General features: G+C 38.1%; 1 protein-coding gene across 1 annotated transcript in view; it reads right to left on the bottom strand.

Annotated features, from left to right (window-relative positions):
* Nucleotides 1-25,516, bottom strand: part of IGF2R (insulin like growth factor 2 receptor) — a 54,414-nt gene continuing 28,898 nt past the window's right edge. Inside the window, exons 22-48 of the mRNA XM_050314277.1 lie at nucleotides 25,235-25,409; nucleotides 23,782-23,949; nucleotides 23,095-23,238; nucleotides 22,233-22,411; nucleotides 21,781-21,868; nucleotides 20,126-20,332; nucleotides 19,622-19,752; nucleotides 18,814-18,911; nucleotides 17,860-17,996; nucleotides 17,071-17,261; nucleotides 16,338-16,464; nucleotides 15,867-15,989; nucleotides 14,637-14,899; nucleotides 12,894-13,106; nucleotides 11,824-11,973; nucleotides 10,744-10,905; nucleotides 10,039-10,246; nucleotides 9,496-9,642; nucleotides 9,119-9,353; nucleotides 8,035-8,171; nucleotides 6,911-7,025; nucleotides 5,841-5,987; nucleotides 4,603-4,787; nucleotides 3,992-4,178; nucleotides 2,774-2,935; nucleotides 2,104-2,173; nucleotides 1-1,674 (exon numbers count right to left, since the gene is read on the bottom strand). Of these exons, the coding sequence (XP_050170234.1) occupies nucleotides 1,273-1,674; nucleotides 2,104-2,173; nucleotides 2,774-2,935; nucleotides 3,992-4,178; nucleotides 4,603-4,787; nucleotides 5,841-5,987; nucleotides 6,911-7,025; nucleotides 8,035-8,171; nucleotides 9,119-9,353; nucleotides 9,496-9,642; nucleotides 10,039-10,246; nucleotides 10,744-10,905; nucleotides 11,824-11,973; nucleotides 12,894-13,106; nucleotides 14,637-14,899; nucleotides 15,867-15,989; nucleotides 16,338-16,464; nucleotides 17,071-17,261; nucleotides 17,860-17,996; nucleotides 18,814-18,911; nucleotides 19,622-19,752; nucleotides 20,126-20,332; nucleotides 21,781-21,868; nucleotides 22,233-22,411; nucleotides 23,095-23,238; nucleotides 23,782-23,949; nucleotides 25,235-25,409 (4,551 nt within the window). The 3' untranslated portion in view covers nucleotides 1-1,272. The remainder of the gene's footprint in view (nucleotides 1,675-2,103; nucleotides 2,174-2,773; nucleotides 2,936-3,991; nucleotides 4,179-4,602; nucleotides 4,788-5,840; nucleotides 5,988-6,910; nucleotides 7,026-8,034; nucleotides 8,172-9,118; nucleotides 9,354-9,495; nucleotides 9,643-10,038; nucleotides 10,247-10,743; nucleotides 10,906-11,823; nucleotides 11,974-12,893; nucleotides 13,107-14,636; nucleotides 14,900-15,866; nucleotides 15,990-16,337; nucleotides 16,465-17,070; nucleotides 17,262-17,859; nucleotides 17,997-18,813; nucleotides 18,912-19,621; nucleotides 19,753-20,125; nucleotides 20,333-21,780; nucleotides 21,869-22,232; nucleotides 22,412-23,094; nucleotides 23,239-23,781; nucleotides 23,950-25,234; nucleotides 25,410-25,516) is intronic.

The following is a 25,516-nucleotide window of genomic DNA, read 5'->3' on the forward strand; positions in this document are numbered from 1 at the left end:
TTGGAATACCCACTTCATAACTTTTATTGAAATTGCTGAATTCTTCATATTACACTATTTTGATTCAAAATGGAGTTTTTATAAAAAGAAGCCATTGCTGAAACTGAGTAAGCCAGCCAAAAGGAACAACGAAAAGTTTCAAAAAATTCTGACCAACGCACGTACTTCTACAATGCTTTGAAACCCTATTATTGTCCATAATTTTATTGAGGAAACACCTGGAGAAGAGCAAGACTGCTACAGGAAAATTGACCTGCATTCATTACCAGCAACACTTCAAATCAATGACCATGGCCAGGATTGTAGAACAAGAACAAGAAATTAGTCTATCAGAAAACACTGGCACATTTTTTTTTTCCTTGAATTTAATACCAGAGAGAGGTATTACGCTGACTAGGGCTCCTCTAGTTGTTAGGCTTTTCTTGGTGATGACCAACTGGGCAGTGCAGATTGTATCATAGGAATTCTGCCTCTACATCCTTGAAAACTCTGGTTCTCTGTGAAGTCAGCCTAGTCCAGCCATAATCAAGGGAAAAGGGAAAAAAAAAATCTTTGGGTGCTTGTCAGCTGCTTAGGTAAATACTGATGAAGTCACTCATGTGACCAGTACCAAAAAAGTATCATGCGAACAGCAGCAACCATTTCAGGCTAAAGCTATACAGAATTGTACCTTTCAGTCCACACCTTTGAACCAATGATCTGTTTAAATTAGATTGGATATTCAAATTTACAAGATAAATTAGACCAGTTCCAAAATTTACATCAAATCATCCCAACGCACAAAAGTTATATTTTTCCTTGTCTTATGACAGGTGAACCCATAGAATAATACCCTGCCGGCAGGAAGAACATGTTACTATTAAGCAAACCTGAGTAGTGAGGATCAATAAATACAAGGAGTTAAAACAACAGTAGTCAGGTAACTTGAATCTCAGAAGCCAGGGGCTTCATTGAGCCTTAATTCTTTCCTTTCAAAGGTTTCTCTTTTTTAAGTGAGCATTTAACAGCTATGCTGAGGCTTAAAAAAAAAAAAAAAAGTGTCCTGGCTAGAGAGTCAACATAACTCAGATTTCTTGTCAGAAATCCAGTCATTACTGAACAGATCATTGTAAACAACTAAGAAATCTTTCTCTTCTTCCCTTTTTAATGGTTTCTCTTTAAAGGCAAAATTCAGAAATATCTTTCAGGCTGAAGTCCTCATATTTGGTTGGAAATGTTGTCCTGTTATATATAATCTCTCTATATATATTTGATTAGGCACAAGAGGGGTTATTAAATATTCAATAAGTCCTCATCACTATCATCATGAAACGATACTGTATTTGTAGAGTTCTGTGCCTGCTGCTGGCCTGGCTCGGCTTTTGCTTTCCTTTCCTTTCCACCGTTCAACAAATAAGCTTTGTTATCATTGCTAAGACTGGGTAGCTTCTTTTGTGGATGCTTGTTCTTGTCCAGTCGTCTTCCTGTCTGAATCCTTACATCTGGAATGGTTAACACCTCATCCTCACTGTCCAGGTCATCCACACGGAGAGAGGTAAAGGCTTCAGATTTAACAGACTTGGTAGTAATGTGACCATTCTCCTGCCCTCCTTTTTCTGTTCTCTGATTTGGTGCTGCGACTTCCTCCATAAGCCACTCTGTTTCATTCTCATTAGCTTCTTCTTCACTGTTTATCTGCAAGAAAAAAAAGAATGCAAGATGAGACTGCATATTTACCCCTCCAGACTCTGCCACATGCTTATCGTCCCAGTTATCAGACCCCACATGGCCTTGGGTTTAATGCAGCCATAAGACAGTAACACTGCAAGAGCATTGTTTTTTACTGTATTGAGACAGACTTTGTCCTCTTCTTGTACATTTATGTGTCATTTTGTGATTTACGGACTACTCTTCATTTCCTCAACTTTATCTTCCTCTCCCATTTCACAATATAAATGTATGTGTGTGTACATATATATATATATCTGTCAGCTATGTGGCTTTCCTGAAGCCACACAGTATGGTTTCCATGCACTGAATTAACAGGGTTAATTTTTCATTAACAAAAGCTTCATATTAGGAAAACTTGTCAAGAAACAAATTCTATTTTGTCACTGTATTTACCTTTGTGTATTTGTAGGAAACACCAGATGTTCTTCTGCAGCAGTTCGTTATCTTGTTTATTACAATTTCCCTAAAGAAAGGGAAGAATAGCACATTTGGAAGACTGTATCTGTTTATTAGTCCTTACTTTTCTTCACTGGATTTCTACCATCAACGTAAAGCATTTCAACAAGCAAGCTGAAAGTTATTGCATTGACCCTGAAGCACTCTAACAAAATTCAGTCCATGATGACATACATCTTCTCCCTTACTACAGCTTCAGGGTGACTATTCTGAAACATCTCTGGCCTCTATGCCTAAGGGAAAAACAAAATCTGACTGGAAAGCAGAGGAACAGCAGAACTTGCACTTGTTCCTTGATGCTGTTGTATGGATCCAGCTTGACTCCATGAAAAGAGAGGAGTATCAAATACTAACAATATTGTCACACTGTTTTATCCTCTATAATTAGCAGCTGCCCACAATAGAGGCTAGCCCAACTCAATTGCATACTCCAGCCCTCTTTACACGGGCCTTCAGAGAGTAATGGAGAATTTGAAGGAACCAGCAGTTTGACAGTTAATGCTGCCAACTGAAAAAACATAACTCGAGTTTACTACTTCCCTTACACTTTTGGCAGGAAATAAAGTGCTGCCAAAGAAACTTCTAAAGCCTCCTAATCATTTCTTACCTCCTCTCTTTTTTGTAGAACAGCAAGATTATTAGACATGCAGTGAGAACAACCAGGAGGACACTCAGCACAGCACCAACAGCCTGGCTTCTCCTTGAAAGACCTTTATGTAATTGGGCCTCCTGATCTGTCTGATGCTGATTGTCTGGATCACTGGTTGACCTAATAATATAAATTGAAAAGAAAAGGATAAGTAAGATCTATTGACCAGTTTCACCAAACTGGATTAGAAACAGCAGATTCAAAGAAAACATGCCACACCATCCTGTCGGTCCAACCTAACACCTATATGGGGATTTCATCTAAGTAAAAAATAACTTGAAAACCTGAAACAGTATATACTGTGCCTACATCCTAGTATGCTATCAAATCATGCATAAAACTATCTACAGTCAAGACTGCAGAACATGATTAAGCACTCCAGATCTTACACAGTAGCAGCTACCCACACAAAGCTGCTACTTTAGAACAAAACCTGCACTTGAACAAGCTGCAAAAGCTACAAAAATTATTTAACTTTCAGCTGACTATGGCACTACACAGGTCAAACTCCCTCAACAGCTAATTGCCTGTTTAAATCAGAATCAAGTTTCCCTGTGCTTTCAAGCTAGCAGCCAGAAAGTCAACAGTCCTGGAAGCAGTCACTCCATTCTTCACAGCGTGGCTGCCTACATGTCAAGGATGTTGTAAGCATCTAAATACAGACACTGTTTTTAACGCTGTCCCCTTGTTACTCCTTTTCACATCTGTAGATTAGCTGATCATATTTAATTGCAGAAATACCTTATTATTCCTTCAAGACCTGTAATGATTTTTAATTCCAGCATCAAGCAGTGGGCAGATAGAGGGGAAGGCCAGTCTTTGTCATGGCTTCAAAGTTTTCCAGACAGTAAGGCAAGAGGGACCAAAACACCTCACCTACAAACTGTTTCCTCCTCTCAGTAACAAGAAACAGCATGTTCTGTCAGCTACAGTATGTTTTACTTAGTGAAAACAACAATATTAATTCCACCATGCCTCTCCAGTTCTAGGTCTAGATCAGTCTGACAGGCTTCTGTTCAGCAGTGATGTGCCAAACACTGCATATATAAACACTAATTCCATCCATCTATATATACTGCTCTTATAGTTTTCCCTCTTTTCACAACCGCTGTGACAAGCAAATACAAAAAGCCTTTGCTGACAAAAGTTGCTTTCAGAAAATTATTATCTACTCACAATAATGGACACACAGCAGATGTGTACCAGGTAAATAAGTACTGGCAATCTGCTGTCTCCTGAAGGAATTCAGGGATGCCTTCCTTTGCTCGTGGATTGCAGTGGAAGAAAATGGTTGAAGACACGAACTTTGATTTATCTTTACCACATTTGGAGTCAGATGAAAATATGACATCCAAGTCATCATCTACAATGAGAAGAAAACCTTGTAGTTTACTACTTCCTTAAGAACAGTCTATTAACATCAGACCCTGGAAAGTTAACATATTTGTTCTGCAGTAACAGCTTACACTTTGCAGTATCTACAGCTGAGCTTATACTTTTACGTAGCTGATCCAAACAGTTGCTATGGAACAGTGGGTCAAGTTCTTCATACAAAAAAAGCAGCTAGCTAAAGGAAATTCAGCAAGTATCAAGCCCAAAGCCCTCTTATGGCCATATTTGTAACTGAGCTTACACATTAAGAAAAAAGCAACCTAAATTATGCTAGATAGACTTTGGACAGATTTGCAGAAATGGATTAGCATGAATATTGTGAAACAAGAACCACTTTCTGATAAAGTAATTCACAGAGTATATCAAGCAATTCTGTCTGGTGGGCAATTACTTACCCTCAACAAAATATTTCGCTTTACTGGCAGAACCAACTCTCCGAAAGCGACGTTCATTAGTTTTAACCTGGCAGATGTTTGCTCCAGAGCATTCTGGGAAACTTGAGTTTCTTATACCAGAAAGTTGAATTTCGTATACATATTTATCACCGTTTGTCCGTATGTCTCCAGAAGCTGTGTATAACCTGAGGAAACAGAGGGCAAGTCTTTCCTTAAGGTCTCAACTCACAGATTTGGATTATTCCCAAAAGATAAGATGGGTGACAGTGGTAGTTGCTACCACTGGTTGATTCCAGAGCAAGCTGAGTGACTTATTCAGCAACCAGAAAAGATGCAGGACTGAGGCTTCCTCCCTGAACATTAGAAATAAAGATTATATTTAGCATAAATATAATCTTTATAAGCAAGCACAGAAAGCATATTTTTCTGGTTATACTGCCCTCAATGTGTGAGTGGATATGTAAATACCTCCAAATATTTAAGATCAACTGAAGACAAAAGGATGATTTAGAGGCTCATACACACTACCGACCATAAAAGCTATATGGTGTGCTCTGTACCTGTGATAAATAACACAGTTTAGACAGATTCTCCAGAAGGGTAACTAGTTATACCATTCTTTCACACTGCTGGTCAAAGTGAGAACGCTTTGAGCTATTTGTACTAGCCCCCTGCAATGTGTAGTACAGTCAGTGTAACTGCTGGTCTTTCTCTACCACTCCTGAGTTCAGGCTTGCTTAACCGTTCCTCCAGAGATGCCCTTCCTCATTTCTAAGGCTTTTGAAGCATGAGTTCCTATTTCCCGATGGATCATGTGAGCAGGTAGAAAGGTACTATGTAAAAAGCCAAAGAGTACTCTAGGTGGGGAAAAAAAAAAGTTCCTGGCACTGAACTAATGTCTACGAATTATGGAAGAGAGCAATTATCCACAGTAAAGAGATCTAACACCAAGGTGAGTAACGTGGAAGCTTTAGAATAGTCTTGAGTATGCCTGGACATGCTCACAGCTATAAGCCCAGCTGTGACCTGCACTAATAATCAGGACTTTAGGTCAATCATCAGTACACGGTGAATTCAGTGCTATTTCCACTTGACAGTTAAGAACTGTTAAGGCAAACCAGAATATTCATACCAAGCTCTTATCTTGCAGTACAGTTCTACAGGACTAAGATATTGTAGGTTTTGGTCCTTGTTGAAATTGTCTTGTTTTGACATTTCTTTGGGGTTTTTTTACTCACTTGTAATAAATATCCCCTAAAGAGAAGTTTTTCCCAGTTGCAGGATTAATGACTGTTCCGTTCACCACTTCCACCTCCTGCTGCTTCACAGCACAAGCTGCACGTGTGTCCCAAGTGATGTAGTAAGCACAGTTTTCTTCATCAAACCTACCAGACAGAAGATAGACCTGATGATTCCAGGAAAGAGTAACAAGTTTTTAGCATCTTGAGAAGGGGAAGAGATAACTGCTAACCCACGTGACAGTGTCCTGTTTAAGCATCACGCTGAGAGTAACCTAAAATAGCAAAGTAGCACTCAAAAAAAGCTATTCGAAGAATTGCAGAGCATTTTTCTGCAGTTCCAAGACTTTAAGAGATCTGGCTGCACTTGAACTTCCTACCTAAAGTTCCAGAATTTACACAGTGTATCAGAGGATTTTACTGAAATATTTTAGCTAACAAACACTGAAGGTTGCTTTTTTGCAACCTGCCCTTTATTCAAACAGGACAGAGGGTATAAGCCAGTCAAATTTTGCTACCTAGTTCTTTGACTCATACAGAGCATCTTGCTTAGTTTCCCTGTTCTATAAGCAATATACAGTTAACAATATTAAGACCTAACAAAAATTATCAAGCCTTCTTAGTATTTGTGATCCATGCAAATATACCTCACTTTAGACAGTTTCTAGTTAAATGCACTGTATTGAGGCAACAATACACCATGTTTTATTAGCTCAATCCCTTACCTACAGTAAATGTTCTCTAATACACAGATTATGAGCAGAATTAAGAGTGGTTGTACTATGACTAACACTGAAAACAAAAGCATCCCAGCCATTGTCAGATCTAATTTGGATGTAGGATGTTTAAATTTTTTTCCCCGGAAATTTCAAGATAAATACAAAATAAATTTGTTTATGGAAGTGAGCAGTTGCAGAAACTCCAGAAGGTTCAAGCCTTACATGTACAGGTCAAGGATTATTTTAGGGACTGTCCAACAGAGTGGACAGTCACTGAGCCAAGACTTAAGAGTTTACTAGAGAGGTACAAAGGAAGCACCCATGAAGATCACTGGTATGTTAATTTATTACCTCTGCAGCGTAGGCATGCCAACTGTTTTTGCACATTTCAGTTCTATAATTGTTGTAACTTTCTTGTTTTTCCTACATTCTTGCCCACTGGAGTAACTTATATACACTGTATCACCTAGAAGAAAAAAAAGCGGTTACACTCGAGGTCTTTTAAGCAGAAATTTCCTTTGCTCATTCTCTTGATTTCCTTACTTTAACTTCTAGGATTTTTTTCCCCTGCATAGACCATATATCAATTACAGCACTTCAATAACTTGAGGTATTTACACTTTTGACCATTTAAAAATCCTTGAACACCTTTGCATTTACCTCTGTTCAGGTCACCAGTATGGCCATAATAAATGTTGACATTTAAGATGTCTTTTTTTAAATGTGAGAGAAAATGAAGATATCCATTTATAAATAAACTCAAGCAATAAACACACATAATACACAGCATTGCTTTTGTAACTGGACGGAAAATTTCCCTTAATTTTACAAACAGCACCAATTTAAAAACATTCCTTAAATTGAAAACTTGAGTAAGATTGAGTTGGGTTTTTTAAACTCCTTTTCTTAAGAGTGAAGCCAATTAGTCATCTTTCCCATGCTGCTTTAATTGAAGAAGTTAGTTGATGTAGAATAAGCCTTTACAAACAGGATGAAACAAAAGCAATTCTCCCTCCAGCAATTACAGAATCTTAGATTGGTTGAGGTTGGAAGGGATCCTTGGAGGTCACCTGGTCCCAAACCCCCTACTCATGTAGGGGCCACCTGGAGCCAGCTATCCAGGACCATGTCAAGACAACCTTGGAATATCTCCAAGGTAGGAAACTCTACTACCTCTTTGGGCAACATGTGCCAGTGCTTGGGCACGCTCACAGTAAAAAAGTGTTTCTAGATGTTCAGATGGACATTTAATTTCTTACAGCTTTAATGACAACAGTGTTTACTACTTCAGAGTTTTCTCATGACTTAAATACCACATTTGAGTAGTAGCATTTACTGGTTTTGTTTTTAAACAAAAGATGCACTGGTAAAGATATTTCAAAATAAGGGCTTCACCATAACTTAAAAAGCACTATAGTTAGGCTGTAAGATTTAATCTTTCATCTCTATCTGTCTACAAGAAAAAAAGTAACTACCTGTCACATTTAGCTTCTGTGTATGGACAAGTCCAAGGACTTGAACATCTCCATTGTTGCTTTTCCTGCAAATACTGGCTCTTTCAGGGCAGCCTGTGGGTCCCATATGTATGCTCTGACAGAGATTCACATAGTACCTATAGAGAACATGGGAGACAAAAGTTTCAAATTCATTTAGGTTAAACTGAAGAAGTGATACACAAACTTTAGAATCCTCATGGGAAACTAGACAGATTCCAAGAAGCTAAACCTCAAATTAGTACATGCTTTATTCTGAAAGCTCAGGTTTGGTAGATTACTTCTAACTATCATTTTCAAGTAAAAGACTGTGGGAAAAAAAAAATTCATCATTTACCAGATTATTTCACTAGTTAATTTTGACCTGGATCCAAACTAGAAATTGGAACAGAGTCAAGAAATGTCCAAAAGTTTTTTCAGCTATAAAGGTCATAGTACCATCCTAAATTCAGTGTTTCTTCCAAGCTATACCAGCTCAGATATGTCAGAACAGAGGAAGTACTAGCAAAATCATAAATGAAACAGTTTTGTTACCCTATGGTTTATCATAGGTTCAGAATTAGATGCTGTTATCCTTGCCAGTTCATTTCTATTTGCTAACTAGAGGGGGGATGCAGGAGAGGTTGATGAATTCCTGCCGTTCATATTTTCTTCTAAGCTGCTACATAGAGGCTTAGAAGTTAAACTTTATAGACAAGAAGTTACATACCTGAGTTAAAAGAAAGCAACTAATTAAGATTTTTGTTCAACATTATTAAGAATAAAAAAAATTGCATTTAAACAACAAAATTACATTGTTAAGATAGCAGTTTAAATAGAAAGTTTTTAAAAAGCTTTTAGTTCACACTTATTCATTCATTAAAAAAGGTTACCAATATGGGGAAGGAGTGAGAATGAAAAATGTAATTTTAAATCCCTTTGGAAAAAATGGGTTCCTTTCTCAGATTTTTTACCCATATGCAGTGTTAAGCACTGGCAGTTTTAAGCAAACAGAAATATTATGCCACATTACAACTTCAACAGTACTGACTAGCAAGCTGCTCCCTGGGAGTTGCTCATTACTCACGAGTTCCTATTGTGGGAAAAGATCCATGACCCCGTCAAGGAAGAGAGCATTCTTAAGTCATAAGTTCTGTGTTTTTGGACAAACTTGCACTCCATTTTCTGGAGAGGACAAACAGCCTGAGTCTTCCATTCAAATGTCACAGCACAACCAAGAGTCTCACTGAGAAGGTATGGTCTCCCATCACCAGCATTTTCATCACATGTGAAGATAATGGTAGATTCCTTTCTTGCATTTGCTATAAGGGGGGAGAGGTTGGGAAAAAAAAAATCAAAAAAACCCACACTTTGCAAGAGGTTTCCAGGCACGTATTAATTTTAGTGGAGCTAAAACCCCATGTTAGCTCAGATCCTCGCACAGGAAGTGTAGGAAGTACTTACCGCTACCACAAAATCCCCATTTTTCATCTCCCTGGTAGTCTTCAGTTGTAGCACACCATGGCCTATTCTTTTCTTCCGTAATACATTTCTCATAGGTCTTCCCTTTGTACTTGAAGGGGAACACACAAAGCTCTCCCTTTTCAGTCACTGAGAAGGAAAGGTATAAACTCTTAACAACATGCAGCAGAACAGCAGGGATATCCATATTCATGACTGTATCCAAAGCCTGTACTTCAATACTAAAGAAGAGTCAGAGGCAGAAAACAGAAATACTGAAACACTGAGTTTAAAGCCAATTAGAAAACTAGGTGTAGTAAACATGTAGCTACAATCATCCCTACAGAAAAGCTGCACTGTCTCTTCTAGGGAGATAGATGTTGATGCTGCATATTAGTACAGCACATGTGATTTAATGAAACTACATGTTTCTATTAACATATGTAAAGTGTTTCTTCCTCTTATCACAACACCAGCCTCATATTTTAAGGAGAAAAAAAATCGGCAAATTTTTTAACATAAAAAATGGGTCTGCTCCAATCTCACCTGGAGGGCACGGATCACCTCCTGTATACTGCAAGATCACTGTTTCATCCTGGTGGCTGTAGTCCATTTTCATTTCCTTTATGTTTCCAAAAGATGACACGCCTTTTTCAGATGTCAGACACACTGCCCCATCTTTGCATTTTCCCTGGGGCAAGCCTGCTGCCTTACTGCACACACCAACATGGTAACTGTTGGATCCAGAAAATACCTGTGTAGACAACCAGAAGTATCACAAGTCTGCCTCAAAGCCTACAGTCAATACTTACAAAACCAGGAGGGCTTTATAAATCAAGTCTCATGCAACAGTTGCATAATTCAGGAAAAAAAGATGATGACCGATTTTGGAAGTGTGGCCCTTCCTTAGTATGACAAAACTGCAGATAAAGTACACAGAAGCACAAATAGAGTCTGTCCAGCAGACTTGCTTTCACGTTCAAGACTCTGTCAAAGCTGAAGATTTCTCCTTCCTTTTCCTATCAGTATATTCATCAACTTCCTTCACAAAAATATTAAAGACAGTATTACACCCTCTAATATTATTCCCCTCTCTCAGAGGCCAAACAAATCATAGCATATGTTTCAGTCTTTTCTCACACCCGAGGATGCTTAAAAGAAACCTTTGCTGCAGTATTAAATATTAACAACAATAGAAAATTATAAACAAATAAATAAATAAGAAAGAATCACAACACCAGAAGGCATTACCTCAAATGATCTTCCAGAAAGGCTGGTCAGGTTAAAAGTATAGTGTAGCTGTTCATCAGTCACAGAGCAGCCTGAAGTTTTCACTTTATCAGGGCACACAACTGGAGTTTCCCACTCAAACACAAAACTGCACTCAAGTTTCATTATCATCTTTGGCTTACCCTGTTACCAAATAACACAGAGATTAGGTTTAATTTTTGGCAAGTTCGTTGTTCTTTCTGCATTTCCCCCCTTCCCCAGTATTTAAACTCAGTTACTACCAAGGCCACACCTCACTGACTGTAGGACAAACACCATGCCTTTTTATTATAACCAGTACCAAAATACTCACATTCTACCTAGCTCCAGAAAACAAACAAAGAAGGAACTGAAATACCCAAGTTTTCTTCTTAGTTAGGATTGAGATTCCAATGTTCAGCTTAATTGCAAGCAGCAAAAGTGTGCGAATATATCATTCAGAGCTGTCTCAAGTTTCAGCTCATGTCCCATGTTAATGGAAAGTAGTTCCATGATCTTCAGCAAGCTCTAATTTGTCAAATATCATACCCAAGTAGTTCTCTACAACTTGTTAAGGCATTCAAAAAAATTCAAGAAACACTGGACTCAAATCACCATGCAAACTGAATTTTGTGTTTGGGTGTTGACACAAAAAAAACCATAAGTAACTAAAAACAAATTTTTAAAGCTGTGTATGATTATGGAAAGGGTTACAACATAGGGGAAACATTTCATAGTAACAGCTCTACACTTACACTGGTTCTCATATTAGCCTGAGGTAAAGTACAAGGTTTTGGATCTAAAGGTGCAGTACAGCATCAATGCCAGCAATAAGTTACTGCTACATTATGTCAGTGGACTCTCATCCTGAAATCATCAGAATCTATTACTCTCAAGTCTAAAGTTCATGCACTCAATGAAATTTTGGTTTGTTAAGAATACAAATATGAAGTATATTCCTTGATGAACTAAGTCCATCCATAGATTCTAGAAGCAAGTCCTTGATTTAAACAAAGCTAACACTGGTTATGACCCACTTTCCATTACACTCCAATATCAACATAAGTTTAATAGATGTCTTACCAGACTAGTTCCTTGGCTGCAGTGAAATACAATAACAGAAGTATAGTTCAATTTGTTGTTTGTCTGACAAGGAGTAGTGCTGTTGTAAGTGATGCGAACTTCATTTAATGCCTCATTAAACTTGGGAGGTTCAGTAACACGACCAATATCCTACACAAGCAAAAACACGTATTAATAGGCTTATGGGACACATCTAGATTTCAGATCAGCCCAGAGATTCAGATCAATTAATATTCATGTTTATATGGAAGTACAACTACTGCACTTTTGAAAACCGCATTCTATACTCAAAGAACACCTATTCTATTTCAATCCTAACAAAACACAAGCTGAGAAGCTCAAAACACCCTTTGATTAAGCTTGACAAAAGCCAGAGAGGTTCTGCATCTTACAGGTAGATTCTTCTTTACATCATTGTGCCAAATTACTAGCACATGACTTAAAATCAGCATTAACAATGGAGAACAGTTCCTAGATCAATGTGAAAGTTCATGGGAAACAATCTCAACTTTTTATGTCTGTCTTCTAGAGCTCACAAACAAGCCTTCAAAGGGTAAGAGCCTTCATCTCTCAAGGTAGTAACATAGACAAGTTAACCAACATTCTGTCACAGCCTTGCTATTCATTCAACTGTCAAAGTCCTACATGGAAGTACTAAATGCATTTTGAAGCATAGTAGGACATAGCCTGCTTCAATATTGCAAGCAGGCTATCATAAGATCAAGTAAGCCACAGATTGGTAAACTAAGATGTTCTGCTTCCCAATCTTTGCATTTGGCACACAGCACTACATACAAAAAATTCTCTGTAGCAATTTTTCATATTTATCACTGCATTGAATCTTCTGACACCCAGTCAGATTCACTGAAGTCACTGGGGTTCAGGACAGGAAAATACTGCTTTAGAGGGAAAAACAATGAGAGAGAATTTTGCAGAAGAGATTTTAATTTTGCATTCCATTTCTTTAACCTGTTGCCAAGTCCCTAGTTGAAATAAGGTCTCTAGGCAGGGACACTGTATTAAACTATTATAGAAATGCACATTTCAGTGATTCAAGACATAGTACTTACTATTGGCAATTCATTAACAGGAACCATGCACACAGCTGCTCCAGGGGGGCAATTAACATCTTTGATAGGATTGAGAGGCTCACAAACATTGATGTAAAAGTCAGGAGAAACATCTGTAATATCTTCATCCACAAATGCCTCATAATACCCAGTACGATGGATCAGAGGAGACAGGTCAATAACAGAACTGCTATTCATTACCGAGCACTTCACCTAGAAGAATATACATGTCATTGATCTTATTCTTTTATTACTTGCCTTGATTTATTGACAAGCATCCTATCCTTTTTGGGGTCAGAAGCATGGCTACAGTTACAAGCAGTATTTGTTATAATTTTTGTTCACCTGTAGATATTAAGCACGTACAAGCTGCACATGAAAAACCTTGATCATTTAAACATTCTTATGGAATGGAGTCCCTGTCAGAACAATACCAATTCATAAATCCCTGGCACCCATGTTCCAGCATCCATAGTCACTATCACTTCATAAGATCTCTTCCTCTCCTCATCTCCCACACATCACTGCACCACCTCCAATAAACAAGCTTGGTTATAACAACATAAAATCATTTCCTCAGAATCTATTTCATACAATTTAAATGTGCATAAGCTTACTGACAGCCTATGTGGAATTTGAAAAGTCTATTCTTGTTTAGATATTAGAAAAGGAACAACTAACAAAATTACGTTTTAACTTCAGGACCAATAAATCATCCACGCTACCTACTTATCACCACACTGAAGTAGCCTGAGTCACTGTGAAAAGGAAGCACGGTGGGTTTGGGCACTGTTGATTTGTGTTGCAGCATGGTACATGCTACTGAAGAGGAAACCAGAGTAGCCAAAAGAGGGGACATGTGACAATTCCTGTTGGGGAAAGAAACTGAAAGATGTTTTTCCTAAATGGAAGCAAGAGCTATAGTATTAAGACAGTGATGAGGATGAAAAAATCACTTGATGTAGAGAACGATGGTCACAGTGGAGGTAATCAAGGCAGTGAAAAGAATGATCAAGCAGATTTACAAAAGTAATGTTCAGGTGTTAAGAAAAGATCCAAATTCACCCAACAGCTCATTTAGCCTTCTACTCCTATTACTGGCTTTTACTCTATGCACCCAATAGTGATAACAATTCAACTAGCTACATTCACTAAAGACAGACTAGCACAAAGTATTGTCTGGAACACCAGTTCAGCTAGAGTTGACCAAATCATGCTATTGCAACATGTGTTACACAGCCAAAGTAGATCCTAAATTCATGTTATTGAGGTTTATCAGCTTTTGCACTGAGCAAACTGATCATACTGGTGCCTGGTCAACAGTTACTTGCCTAGAAACAAAGAATATCCCCATTAACAGAGATGCTATCTATCCTCAACTCAACCTCAGCTCTGCTGGCCTGCTGCAGCAGATGATTTTAACCATCGCTTCCCAAGATGACACTCTGTGGCTTCCATTTGAACTGTACAGAAAAGCAGCTAAGTAGGTTCCACAGAGGGGTTATCCTGAAGTGTTAAAAGTTTTAACTTCACTCAACATGTGGAGCAGGACTTTGTCAAGTACTGTTCATCTGCATTGAAAATGACAGTAGGAAAAGCATTTGAGAACTTCTGTATGAACTTGGGTTTTACACTCTACAGGAACAGACCTTTCACCCAAGGAATTTAAAACATGCTGATACAATATCCAACCCACCTCAGAAATTTAGTCCCACAAGTGTTGTCTGTAAAAGTAATCCTTACCTCTTCCTCACAAGCCAAGGAAGTGTGCCAAGAGAAGTAACTAGTGCATGTCTGCTCATCAAAAGACAGAAAAACAGGTCGACTGTCATCTCCAGCATCAGACTTGCATACAAAGCTAAAATAGCTTTTATGCTTCAGTGCAGGGTCTGCAGAGCAAGGATCTCCATCTTCATAGACAAGTTTTAACACCTGATCTTCATAAGTTAAAGTTTTACTCTGTTTTCCAGCATTAACTGGTTTTTGGCCACCTGTGATGCAGACAGCTAAAGTAAAAAGAAAAATGAACAGAACAGATCAAGTCTGATGTAACTGCCCTGCAAAGATCACACCTTACAATATAAGCAGTGGGACATTTGAGATTTTAGTTTCACTGCAGTTTTCCTAGGAAATATAGGCTTTGTCACACTATCTGGAGTTCCCATTAAACTGAGCTAAACTGCACTGAAACAAAGACCAATTATTGTCTTTAACACTTCATTAACCTGTATGTACTGCATCTATACACACTAAATCAATCATAGAGCACAGTATTTAGTATACTATATACCATTTTGAGATGCCTCTTAAAAACCAAATCGACCCAGTATTTTCTTCTAACTACAGAAAAATAATCTTTATTTCACAGGCAATGTTCCTACCATTTAAGATGCTTAAATATTATCTCATATTCAATTTGCCAAAAGAATTAGTAATTCAATCTGGAAGTTAGCAGCTTAGAAAACAAACAAGTTAACTTCTCCTGATGTTTCAGAAGCACCCAAAGCAGAACAGAAAGCCAGAAAGAGGACTGGTAAAGGTTTGAAGTGCAGACCCAAGGTCGAGGGCAGAGGCACTCCAGCAATGCATCACTACTGAAAAATTTTTCTGCTTGGTTCACTCTACCTGGAAGCTCGTAATGTCTCCATTTTCACAGCTGCCAAGAGGTGCAGCAGAAACATCTACATTCCCGGTTTCATGTTCCAAAAAAATACCCATCCATTAGGAACTAGAGGGATTGAGACTGGAAGTGAGCCAAAGCGAATGGAGTTTGGTAGAAATACATGGCTTCACTTCCTAGAACACTTTTAGGTTCTTTTCCTATGCAATTCAGCCACACATCTGTTCCCTTTACTCTATCTGCATTTGTAGTAAAACCTGCCCCTCACATTTTACCGTAAACTTGAACATAAGTATTTCTTTTGGGTACCCCATAGTCAATCATTACAGTATCAGAGGGGATTAGATACTTACCAGCTCCATTAGCACATGAACTTTTAACTTCAGCACAGACATTCAACTCAATCTTCCTGTTGTGTGAATCACTGATGGTATAGCCAGACTCTCGCTTTAATGATGTCAAATCAAAGAGGTGGCCTGTAGAGAGATTGGGGAACAATTTCATCTCTCTTTCAGATTCAAAATCAAGACATTTCTTTGTATTGAAAGCTTTCAGTAACTTAATTTAGTAGGATGGTCAACCAGATTCTATTTGCCTGCTAGTTTAGAAAGGCAAACAGTACTTATTCGTACTAACAGAGGTAAAACTAGTTTCAGAACTATAGACTACGTTCCAAGGGACATTGTAGCACCTTACAAAGTATTTCTACCATCAATAAGCTTGTTAGTCACCATCCAGAGGATGTGTCCCACTTCACTTTTCTAATGAAGTCCCTCAAGAACACAGTCTCTTCCACATACAAAATCCTGAGGCCTCCTCCTTACCTGTTGCAGGATTGGTTACCCGACAGTCATTCTGCACATTGCTTTTAAGAGGGCACGCAGCAGCAGTGAACCATAAGAAGGTATATTCACAATCTTCAATGGCAGTTATAAGTTCTGGCTTTGATTCCTAAACACAAAACAGTGGAGAGTGACAACTCTGCAGAGTGACAGTGTAAGACTGTGCAACAGGGTTATACCTGCAGCTTGTAGTTCAGCTCAGTTCAAACACCAGTCCCAGGACTTAACAGACCAGCATGGTCCAGTGAATTAATCCAAGGACAGAGTATTTAACTGTGATTATTTCAAATACACAACAGTACATTATCAGGAGAAATAGAGTTAACAAGAGAAGACCTAAAGGCAGCCTAGGGCAATAGAAAATAGAAGAGTATTTAACGGCAAGGCACAGAGTGTGCGAGAGTTAAGAACTACACAGCAAATAGCATTATTTACTACTTGAAACACTTCCCTACCTGCACATCTTCAAGACATAAACAGACAATTTAAACTATTACAGATGGTAAAATCTGTGCTAGTAGATTGTACAAAGAGATCCCAAAAATTGCACAGCATCTAAAATTCAAGTACTTCTAAGTCAGTCTGCTTGCAAGATTGGCTCCCATCCAACTACAGGTGACTAGGGAATGGATAAGAGCTGCCCCCGTTCTCCATATACAAACAGTGATATGAACAACTCATGAACACAAAACCCCACCAGAAGGAGCCCACTTACAATTCTGCTTTCATCACACTTGAGGCGCAACATTGTTGTTTTCTTGCGAATTTTATCTGGACACTGCTCTCCATTAATATATTTCAGAATGGAAATGCCATTTTCCCTCCAGGGACCACCAGCCACTTCTCCAAGACTGGTACATTTTGTACCCTCCATGAGAGAGGCAGCAGCATCAGAAGGACAGGAACCTATACAGATAAACAAAAACTGCATTATCACTCCAAATGTTATTAAGGTATACTTGCCTGGAATAAAACTTCACTACTTTATTTTCAGGTATATCTCCAAGCCACTGTCCAAATCATACTCAATGGGGTGTATTTTCCTCAAAAATCACAAGTAGCAGCAATATCCTCACTTGACTTAAGGTCATGCAGAAAACAGCGGCAGCTACTACTGGGGAAGTAAGACTGTTACACAGAGTGGAAGGCTACAGTCTGTTACCTGGTCTTCCACTGCACAAGACACAGATTCAGTCAGAAGATGCCATAGAGAAATTCTGAAGTTAGCATCCTGTGCCAAGAAATTATTTTAATCTTTAAGAGCTATAGCAGACTTTGGATAAGGACAGCAGTTATTATGAGACAAGAGCTGTTAGTGAATCTCACCCACTAAGAAAACGGAAATCAGGTCCACAAGCTACCCTTCCCTTTGGTGCTGAAATCACACCACTGTCTCCACATGCTTTATGATTTTTTCACTCAGAACAGCCACCAGCATTACTGTCCTACCACTTTTGCCTTCCCTAGCTACAACAAGAAGAATGTATTTTTATTTTGCTCTTACGTGTAGCGCCATATGGTACTAAGGGCTTGCAGACATTAATATAGTATTTCTGTGTAGTAGCAGATAGAGCAATTGCCTCCCAGTTCTCTCTATGTCGCATCAGGGACGAAAAGTCGTAGAAGTTTCCATCATCATCCCTGTACAAAAGATTAAGAGGTATGCAAAAAAATTAAGTATTTTAAAGTTACAATTCTTAAGTTACTGCAGTAATTTTAACCTAATAACTCTAAGTAGAGTATCATGCTGAAACAGAAATCTGCAGGTTCATTGCTCTCCAGAAACTTCAAATTCAGTACAGAGATATATCACTGCACCAGCTACCTCCACAGTAACTGTCCACATGCACACAGCCCTCAGATAATGCAGGAGTAATTCAACTTTTAATTGGAGCATGTCATCTTTCAATGCATTTCAAGCACACACACAGTTACAGTGCACTGTTTTACCTGAAGGTAGAAACCTATAATGAGGTCAGATGTTAAAACTCTGGGCCAATTATTAGCCACATTTGACTCCACTTATCAAATGTTAATGAGCTAATACTTGGTGGTGATAGACATAAAGAACTTTTTTTCCTAGAGCTCTGTCTGGTGGAATTTCCAAGCAGACAGAAGTATTTTTGTTTAAAATTAGTTATGGTTAAATAATAACCAGATACTTGCAGCAACCTAGCATACTTAGCTTTCAGCTATCAATAACTGCATACCCAAAAGTTCCCTTTTATTATTTAATTATTAAGAATCTTAAAGTATTTGTCTTCTGTGAAATTAGTTTTCACAAACACAAATTGCAAAAGTTACTTGAAATACTTTGCACTGGCATTGAATGCCACACTAGCTGGTTACTAAGTCAAAACACGATAGCTAAAGTGGTAGCATTGCACTGAATTGCAATAAAGTTGTATTTTTTTCTTTCATCATAAAGCTTCACTTTAACTTTGTGGAAACAACTTACTTGTAGGAGCACTCAGTAGATTTAACAGGTGGGCAAGCATACTGAGTATGCCATTCAAACATGTAGGTGCAATCTGGAGTTTCCTTCAAAAATACAGGCTGAAAGAACACAACACAAAAGTAATTTGCTTTCTCATTTAAACACACTGAAGTTACCAAAATGTGTCAGTCTTGCTTCAAGAAGACCCAGGAACATACATATTATCTTAGAGTCACGCTATGCCTCTGACCAGCTGAAAGCATGGCTTCTCCCAAACCTGAGTTTATCCTCATGCACAGTTCTGATAAAAGGGCAACCATTAGAAACTTCTGCCTCCTCCCTGAACTAAGGAGAAGAGCAAAAGTAACTCTACACACCATTGTTTAAGAAAAGGAAGGAAAGTGCAAGTACAAAGAGAGATACTAAAAGCAAGTAACCAGCTTATTTTAGTCTGGTTATGTAATAACTGCTTTCCTGCACATTAAGCCTTCTACCTTTTATTTTTTTACAAAGAAACAGTTGTAATGTCTGGGAGAGCACCCCTTCCCAAACTCTCCATGAATTTTGATAAGGGTAGGCATCCCCTAAAGGAATTACATGCCCTGACCTTCCTGAGGCACAACAAAAGATACTGTTCATAAACAGAAAATTCAAAACATTCCTCATTTTTTATCACTTCATAGGACCTTTCAATCTCCTGTCTAATCTGGAAATTATTAGGCAGTTCTTGAAGGAGGTTATTTCATATTCTTCATCATACACTTTCACACTTTTAAGTGGGCAACTCTGGAAGACAGTACATACAGGAAACATATGTTTTGAAACTAACCTGGGAGGTAGTCTTGTCACAATAGAATAATATGGCAGTTGACCGTTCATATATTTTATGACATTTTTCTCCACTGGTGTAATTTATCATGATTAAACCATTTCTGAAAGTCAGTTTTTCTGTACGTAAGCCTAGAAGCAAGTAGTTGAGAAAAGTCAGCTACTCCAGCAAATACATGACTGCAGTAATGCCTCTGGCAACAGGGTTACATAAACAGCAATAAGATGCACAGTAAAGTATTGATAGACAGATGTCAACCTTCCCCTAAAATTTGTGATCTAGTTATTGTATGAGTACTACTCAGTAAGGCTGAGTTCATTCATAACTGAGTGTCAGGGTTACTACATATATGCCATTTTACTTGCACAGTAAGAAAAGGTGGTGGGGGCTTTGTCTCATAAGATGTACAAGACAAGCAAGAACCACTCTTTTATCACGTAGTAACTTCAGTTACACCCTGGTTAATCTTCACATCGCCTAAGTTTCTTCTGCTAAGTGCTGTACCTGCTACTTTCGTGAAAGAACTGTCCATCTTCTTTACTTGACACGATGCAACAGCTTCACCCTCTCGTTTGCAAGGTTGTGTTATTTCTCCACAAACTCTGAAGTAGTAGTCATACTCATCTGTACTCACTTTTATGTCCATATTGGAAAGTGGCTTCAGGTTATAAACATGACCATACCTTGGATCTTTCACCTGGCAATCCTCTCCTTTAAAGAAAAGTTAAAAATTTAAAATACAATTTAAGATCTATTACCTTCGTCAAATACACTTAGAACAATTAAGGCTCACTGGAAAAAATAAAGCCAAAAAAATTAGTAGTTGGCACTTTAGGGCAGTGACATTGAAGAACCATCTTAGTTCAGCTAAGCAACTCATCTCAGGAAATCACCAATATATAGAACTATGCCACTACACTATAAATAGCACATTACTTTTATAACTGCCACTAAAGCAAGATGCAAAAGTCACACTGTAGTTCAAAAACTAAAGTTGCCTCACAGGTTCTTCCTTCAAATATGCTGAAGGTTAAGTACAGAACCAAAGTCACTAAGTCCAGCATTTGCTTAATTATCTGGAAAGAACAGTAAGGTCACAAGGCCAAAGCAAAAGGTGTCCTCGATGTCAGTCTTGTATCTTCTTTTAACAGCTATGAAGTTCGCCAAGTTAGAGAATAACTGATCATAGGAAATGTTTGCTACAGCTTATAAATCTACAAAGAAGGTTTAGGAAAATTCTAGTTTTCATGAGTCTGATCAGCTGATATACATCAGTAACTTCGTTGTTGATTAAGTCCTCAGTTTTACAATTACTGTTTGCTCTGAAACTTCAAAAAAAATCATCAGATTGTATCACATAAACACTCTTCTCAATCATACAAGTTGGTAGCCAGTTAAAGACAGCAGTTTCCCTCCCTTCAAAAGCACAACCCAATCATCAGTGCCCTGCGTAGTATTACGTGCTACAGAGCAGTAGCTTGTAAGCATGGCTCATGCCACATGAGATCACTGGCAGTTTGAATAATGCCTAGGACCATTGCAACAGATCCTTTACAAGAAGTCTGGGTGTTTTATAAGGCATTACCTACAAGCTGCAAAACATCGCCCGCAAGGGCAGAGAATATGCTTGAACACTCAACTTCCCATCTAAGAGCCAATCAAGTCCCAGAACTTGAACTTGTGACTCCTTGTTGCACATCCTGGAGTCAACTGCAAATTCTGAGATTGTCCCCACTGGCCCCTCCCCCACTGAGTAACAAGTGTCAAGTTTAAAGTCTAGCTTCCAGTCTTCAGTGAGGAATAGGGAATGAGTTGCCAGGCATAGAAAGGACTGCGTTCTCAAGAAACGTGATACTTTAATATTTACCAGCAAGTCTCTCTGGGATTTAACAACATAGTACTATAATGTCTCAGAAATAGCATTATCATTTTATCTTCTTTCCCTAGATAGGATAGCAGGGAAATATACTAGGCCTAACTTATATTTTTAATGATAGATAGGATACTTAGTTGGCTTAAAGCTCAGAAGAGACATCCCTCCACACGCCAGCACCTTTTACAAAATAACTCACAGGGCAAGTAACCAACATAGCTTCAGTAAGTGTTTACTACTTGTACAGATTTGTTTGATATTTTAAAGCTCAAATAACTATGCTTACCTTCTGCTTTGTGAACAGGACATGCTGCCAAGGTTCTCCAAACAAATACAAACTCACAGTCATTCTCCTGTTCCAACACTGGCGATCCCTACAGAAAAGAGCCATATGCAAGGGGGTTTATTAATAGCTGCATTGCAAGTCTCAAAACATACATACAGGGTTTTTTTAATTGCAGTTGCACAGCTTAAAGATCCCCACCATAAAATTTCAGCACTCATTTTCAGCAAAGAGCTACTTTTGCTGGCTCACAGAATTCCACAGGAGTTCACTGTTGTGTTCTGCAGGTTCAGTAAAGCACTTAAAAAGAGACAAGGGAAAAGCCTGTATACAAGATATTACTTTTTAGAACCAGTCTCTCCATTCTAAGAGGAATATACGCTGTCTATTTTAATAGAAAAGTGTACCCCCAAGCACTAAAAGCCTCATTAATAGCAACTGGCACAGAAAATTACCATTGTTTGATCGCATTGGAAGATTATACGTGTAGAATAATGCTGCTTATCTTTGCATATGTCACCATTCAAGTAGATAATGCTTAATGACCCATCAGTAGCAGCCTGGGGGGTTATCTGAATGACTCCAAGGTTCTTGCTTTTATCAGCATATTTCACACAAGATCCTATGGCACCACCTTCAGGAAAAAAAGTCTGGGTTTTAGTTCAAAGCTTTGATAACTAGAGTTAAAGTTTACTGTAAAATAACATAAGGTAGCTTTAAGAGAGCTTTGAGCATTAAAGTAGACTGTGTCAAACTCCTGAAGCAGAACACAAAAGAAATTAATTCATTAATACAGTTAAAGACATTGCGTGCCTAAAGTCTCTGAGGCTGTCCTGCATTCACTAAAATCTTTCAAACTGCACTAATTTATCTGCTCCCACAGACTGATAAAAGACTAGAGCGATGTTTTATATATATAATATATATATATCAAACTGGCTAGAAGTTCAGTAAGACATGGCATAAGCCTCTCATTCTGGCCTCATTCAATTGACAGGCTTCAACATTTGACTTTTCTATCTTCTTCTTGAAAAAATAGTAATAAAATCAAAGATACTGGGAAACACTGGCCTCAGTGCAATTTTCCCAAATGCATTCACACACATCTCAATGCAAAAGTCCTGATAAGCATTAAGACTGCTCTCAGTTTGCAGAAGTCTATTTATTAGTACTCTTGACATATGTCACCCAGATCTATGTGAGTTCAGTGATTGAACGAGCAGGATTCAATTAACCCTACGAAAATAACCAGGGCCGCCATTCTGCATATAAGGTCATCAGAAGTCACAAGTTAAGAAACACTTGCCACTGGCTTACCAGAGCATCCAGTCACATAGGGCAAAGGCTTGCAGACATTCAAGAAAAATGTTCGCTTCTTTGCTTCCTCTGAAGTGTCGATAGCAACCCATGGCTCACCATCTTTGCTCAAGTCACTTAAATCATACTCATTGCCTGCAGAATCTGAAAGAAATGTGGTATATACAGTAAGCTCAGGGATCCCATTAATATTTGCAGCACTATTGTGTTTGAAAGGATACAAGTTTCACTGATGAATACACAATTCAAAGTAATTTTCAGAATCATATTAGATATCCATTGAGAGAACATACTGCTGCCAGTAAAACATCATCACTATGCCAAATGCAGAACACAGTTCCCTTGACAGTTACTACCCAAGAGTAATTACTCCAAAATTCACAGATGCATTTTTACAGATGCCAAGAAAAACGAACTCATTTGCTTCAGAGTTGGGCTGAAGCAGTACCCAGTCATGATAAGGACCAAGCATTTTCAAAGTAATTATCCAAATTAGCTTCTTGCCTGTCTTTGTAAGTTAAGCTGCTTCAAACAACTTACCTCCTCTCCCACCCTACAACAACTTTAAATCTTACAAGTGTCTTCACAATACGTATTCTTAAAGCCCTCCTCTGAGCAGAAATTTGCTGTTCAGTTCATCCTTCCAACATTTGTTGGACAGAACCCTCCCAAATTCCAGGTACTCACCTGTGACCTGACAGCCTACAGGAGCAGGAGCACAGGCCAGAGCTGTGTGAAACTCAAAAAAAGTATCATGGATGTCCAGCACACTGTTTACCTCCTCACGCACAAACTTAAGCTCTCCAGGATATGAATCATTACAAATGAAAGTCACCAGGAACGTGTCTGATTTTCCTGTAAAACAAACATTTATCTGCTGATGGTTCAGTTTGGAATATCTGAATTTAAGTTCAAGCTGACAACTGATTTCAAAATTTTCTAATGGTTTCTTTTTACTCACTGCTTCAAGGAAAACACTACCTTATATTTTATGGGGTTTTAGCTGTAAATATGCAAGCCTTCTTTAGAAAGCTATGATAAATTGCCTAGCAGCCACAACTGCCTCTCCAAATAGGACACCAAAATGCCTTGACACATTTCAAGAACATAACTTCTGTCACTGAACTGTGTTCCCTGGGTCTTCAACATATTCGAAGAAACAAAACCTCCAGACCCAAAGTTTTCCTATGTGTGATGTCATTTAGAGGTTGGTGGTACTGGTGAACCAATAATACAATTATACTATCTAAGCAGTATATGTTAAGTTCTGTTTAGTTCTCAAGAAATTATAAGAGTTATGTCAGGGAATAGTATTTGTCATCCAAACCTGTCAACACCATTTGTGTTATCAAAATGACAGATTGCTCTCAAAGCAAAATACACAGGAGCTCAATCACTCATTTCCTGTTGCATATTAGTTATGGAAAATGTCACAATTCGGAAAATAAGAGATATCACCATAGCAATTTGTACAGATGCAGAAGCAATTAAGATTCCTCAATCCAAAACCCAGTTTTCCCAAAACCTTCTGCTATTAACATGTCCTGTTCCTTTCTATGAAGCTCAGTTTCAGTACAATTGGAGAGCATATAAAATCTAAAAGTTAGATATACATTTTTCATTAGTCTTACCTGCAAATGAGACTTAAATTCATAAAGTAGGCATACATGAAGTACCAGAGCACTTATTTAAGCAATTCCATGCAAAAGAGTATATACTTACTAAAAAGTGACCTTTCAGATATGAACAACTTTAGAGAACATTATTAACAAAACTGAAGCTTAAATCTATTACTTCACTTAGAAAAAGAGTCCAAGTTTATTTTGCTTGTTTTTCCAATTTGACTATCCATTTCTCCTTACAAGGACCAGTATTTTTCATCTGCTCAGTAAGAAAAAAGTAACATATATACTGTATTTAGTCTCTTTTGTGTAGTTTTGAAATGTACATGAATTACTGAAAACAGAGCCATTACCATTTTGCATGATTTTATTTCTTCTAAAATTTCCATATGAGCTAGTTTATTGAAGCAACTAACACCAAGCCAAATAGACTTCAGTATGTTGACAAAGGAATGCAGACTCACACAAAGTTTGTACAATATGACAATTGATTTCTACTGCATATTTCCTGAACTCACCTGATTCCACACGAAGAGGACCTCTGTAGGTAAGAGTTAGAAACCCTTCACTGGATAGATACAGGGTTTTGTCCAATTCCACCAGCCTCACCGATGTCAGATTTTCTACTTCACATCCAGCAGCTGTTTTGCCATCAATTTTACCACAATCTGGCATGGATCCACAAATGTTTAGCTAAAAGTTTTGAAAACATGTGGACGTACATAGTATTAACTGCAGAAATTAGATTCACATAGCCATTTCTATATCAGTAAAACTTGCTTGTCAATAACCTTTTCAAA

Source organism: Myiozetetes cayanensis, unplaced genomic scaffold (assembly GCF_022539395.1).
Source record: "Myiozetetes cayanensis isolate MyiCay16 unplaced genomic scaffold, myiCay2020 scf2-11, whole genome shotgun sequence".
Lineage (NCBI taxonomy): Eukaryota > Metazoa > Chordata > Aves > Passeriformes > Tyrannidae > Myiozetetes > Myiozetetes cayanensis.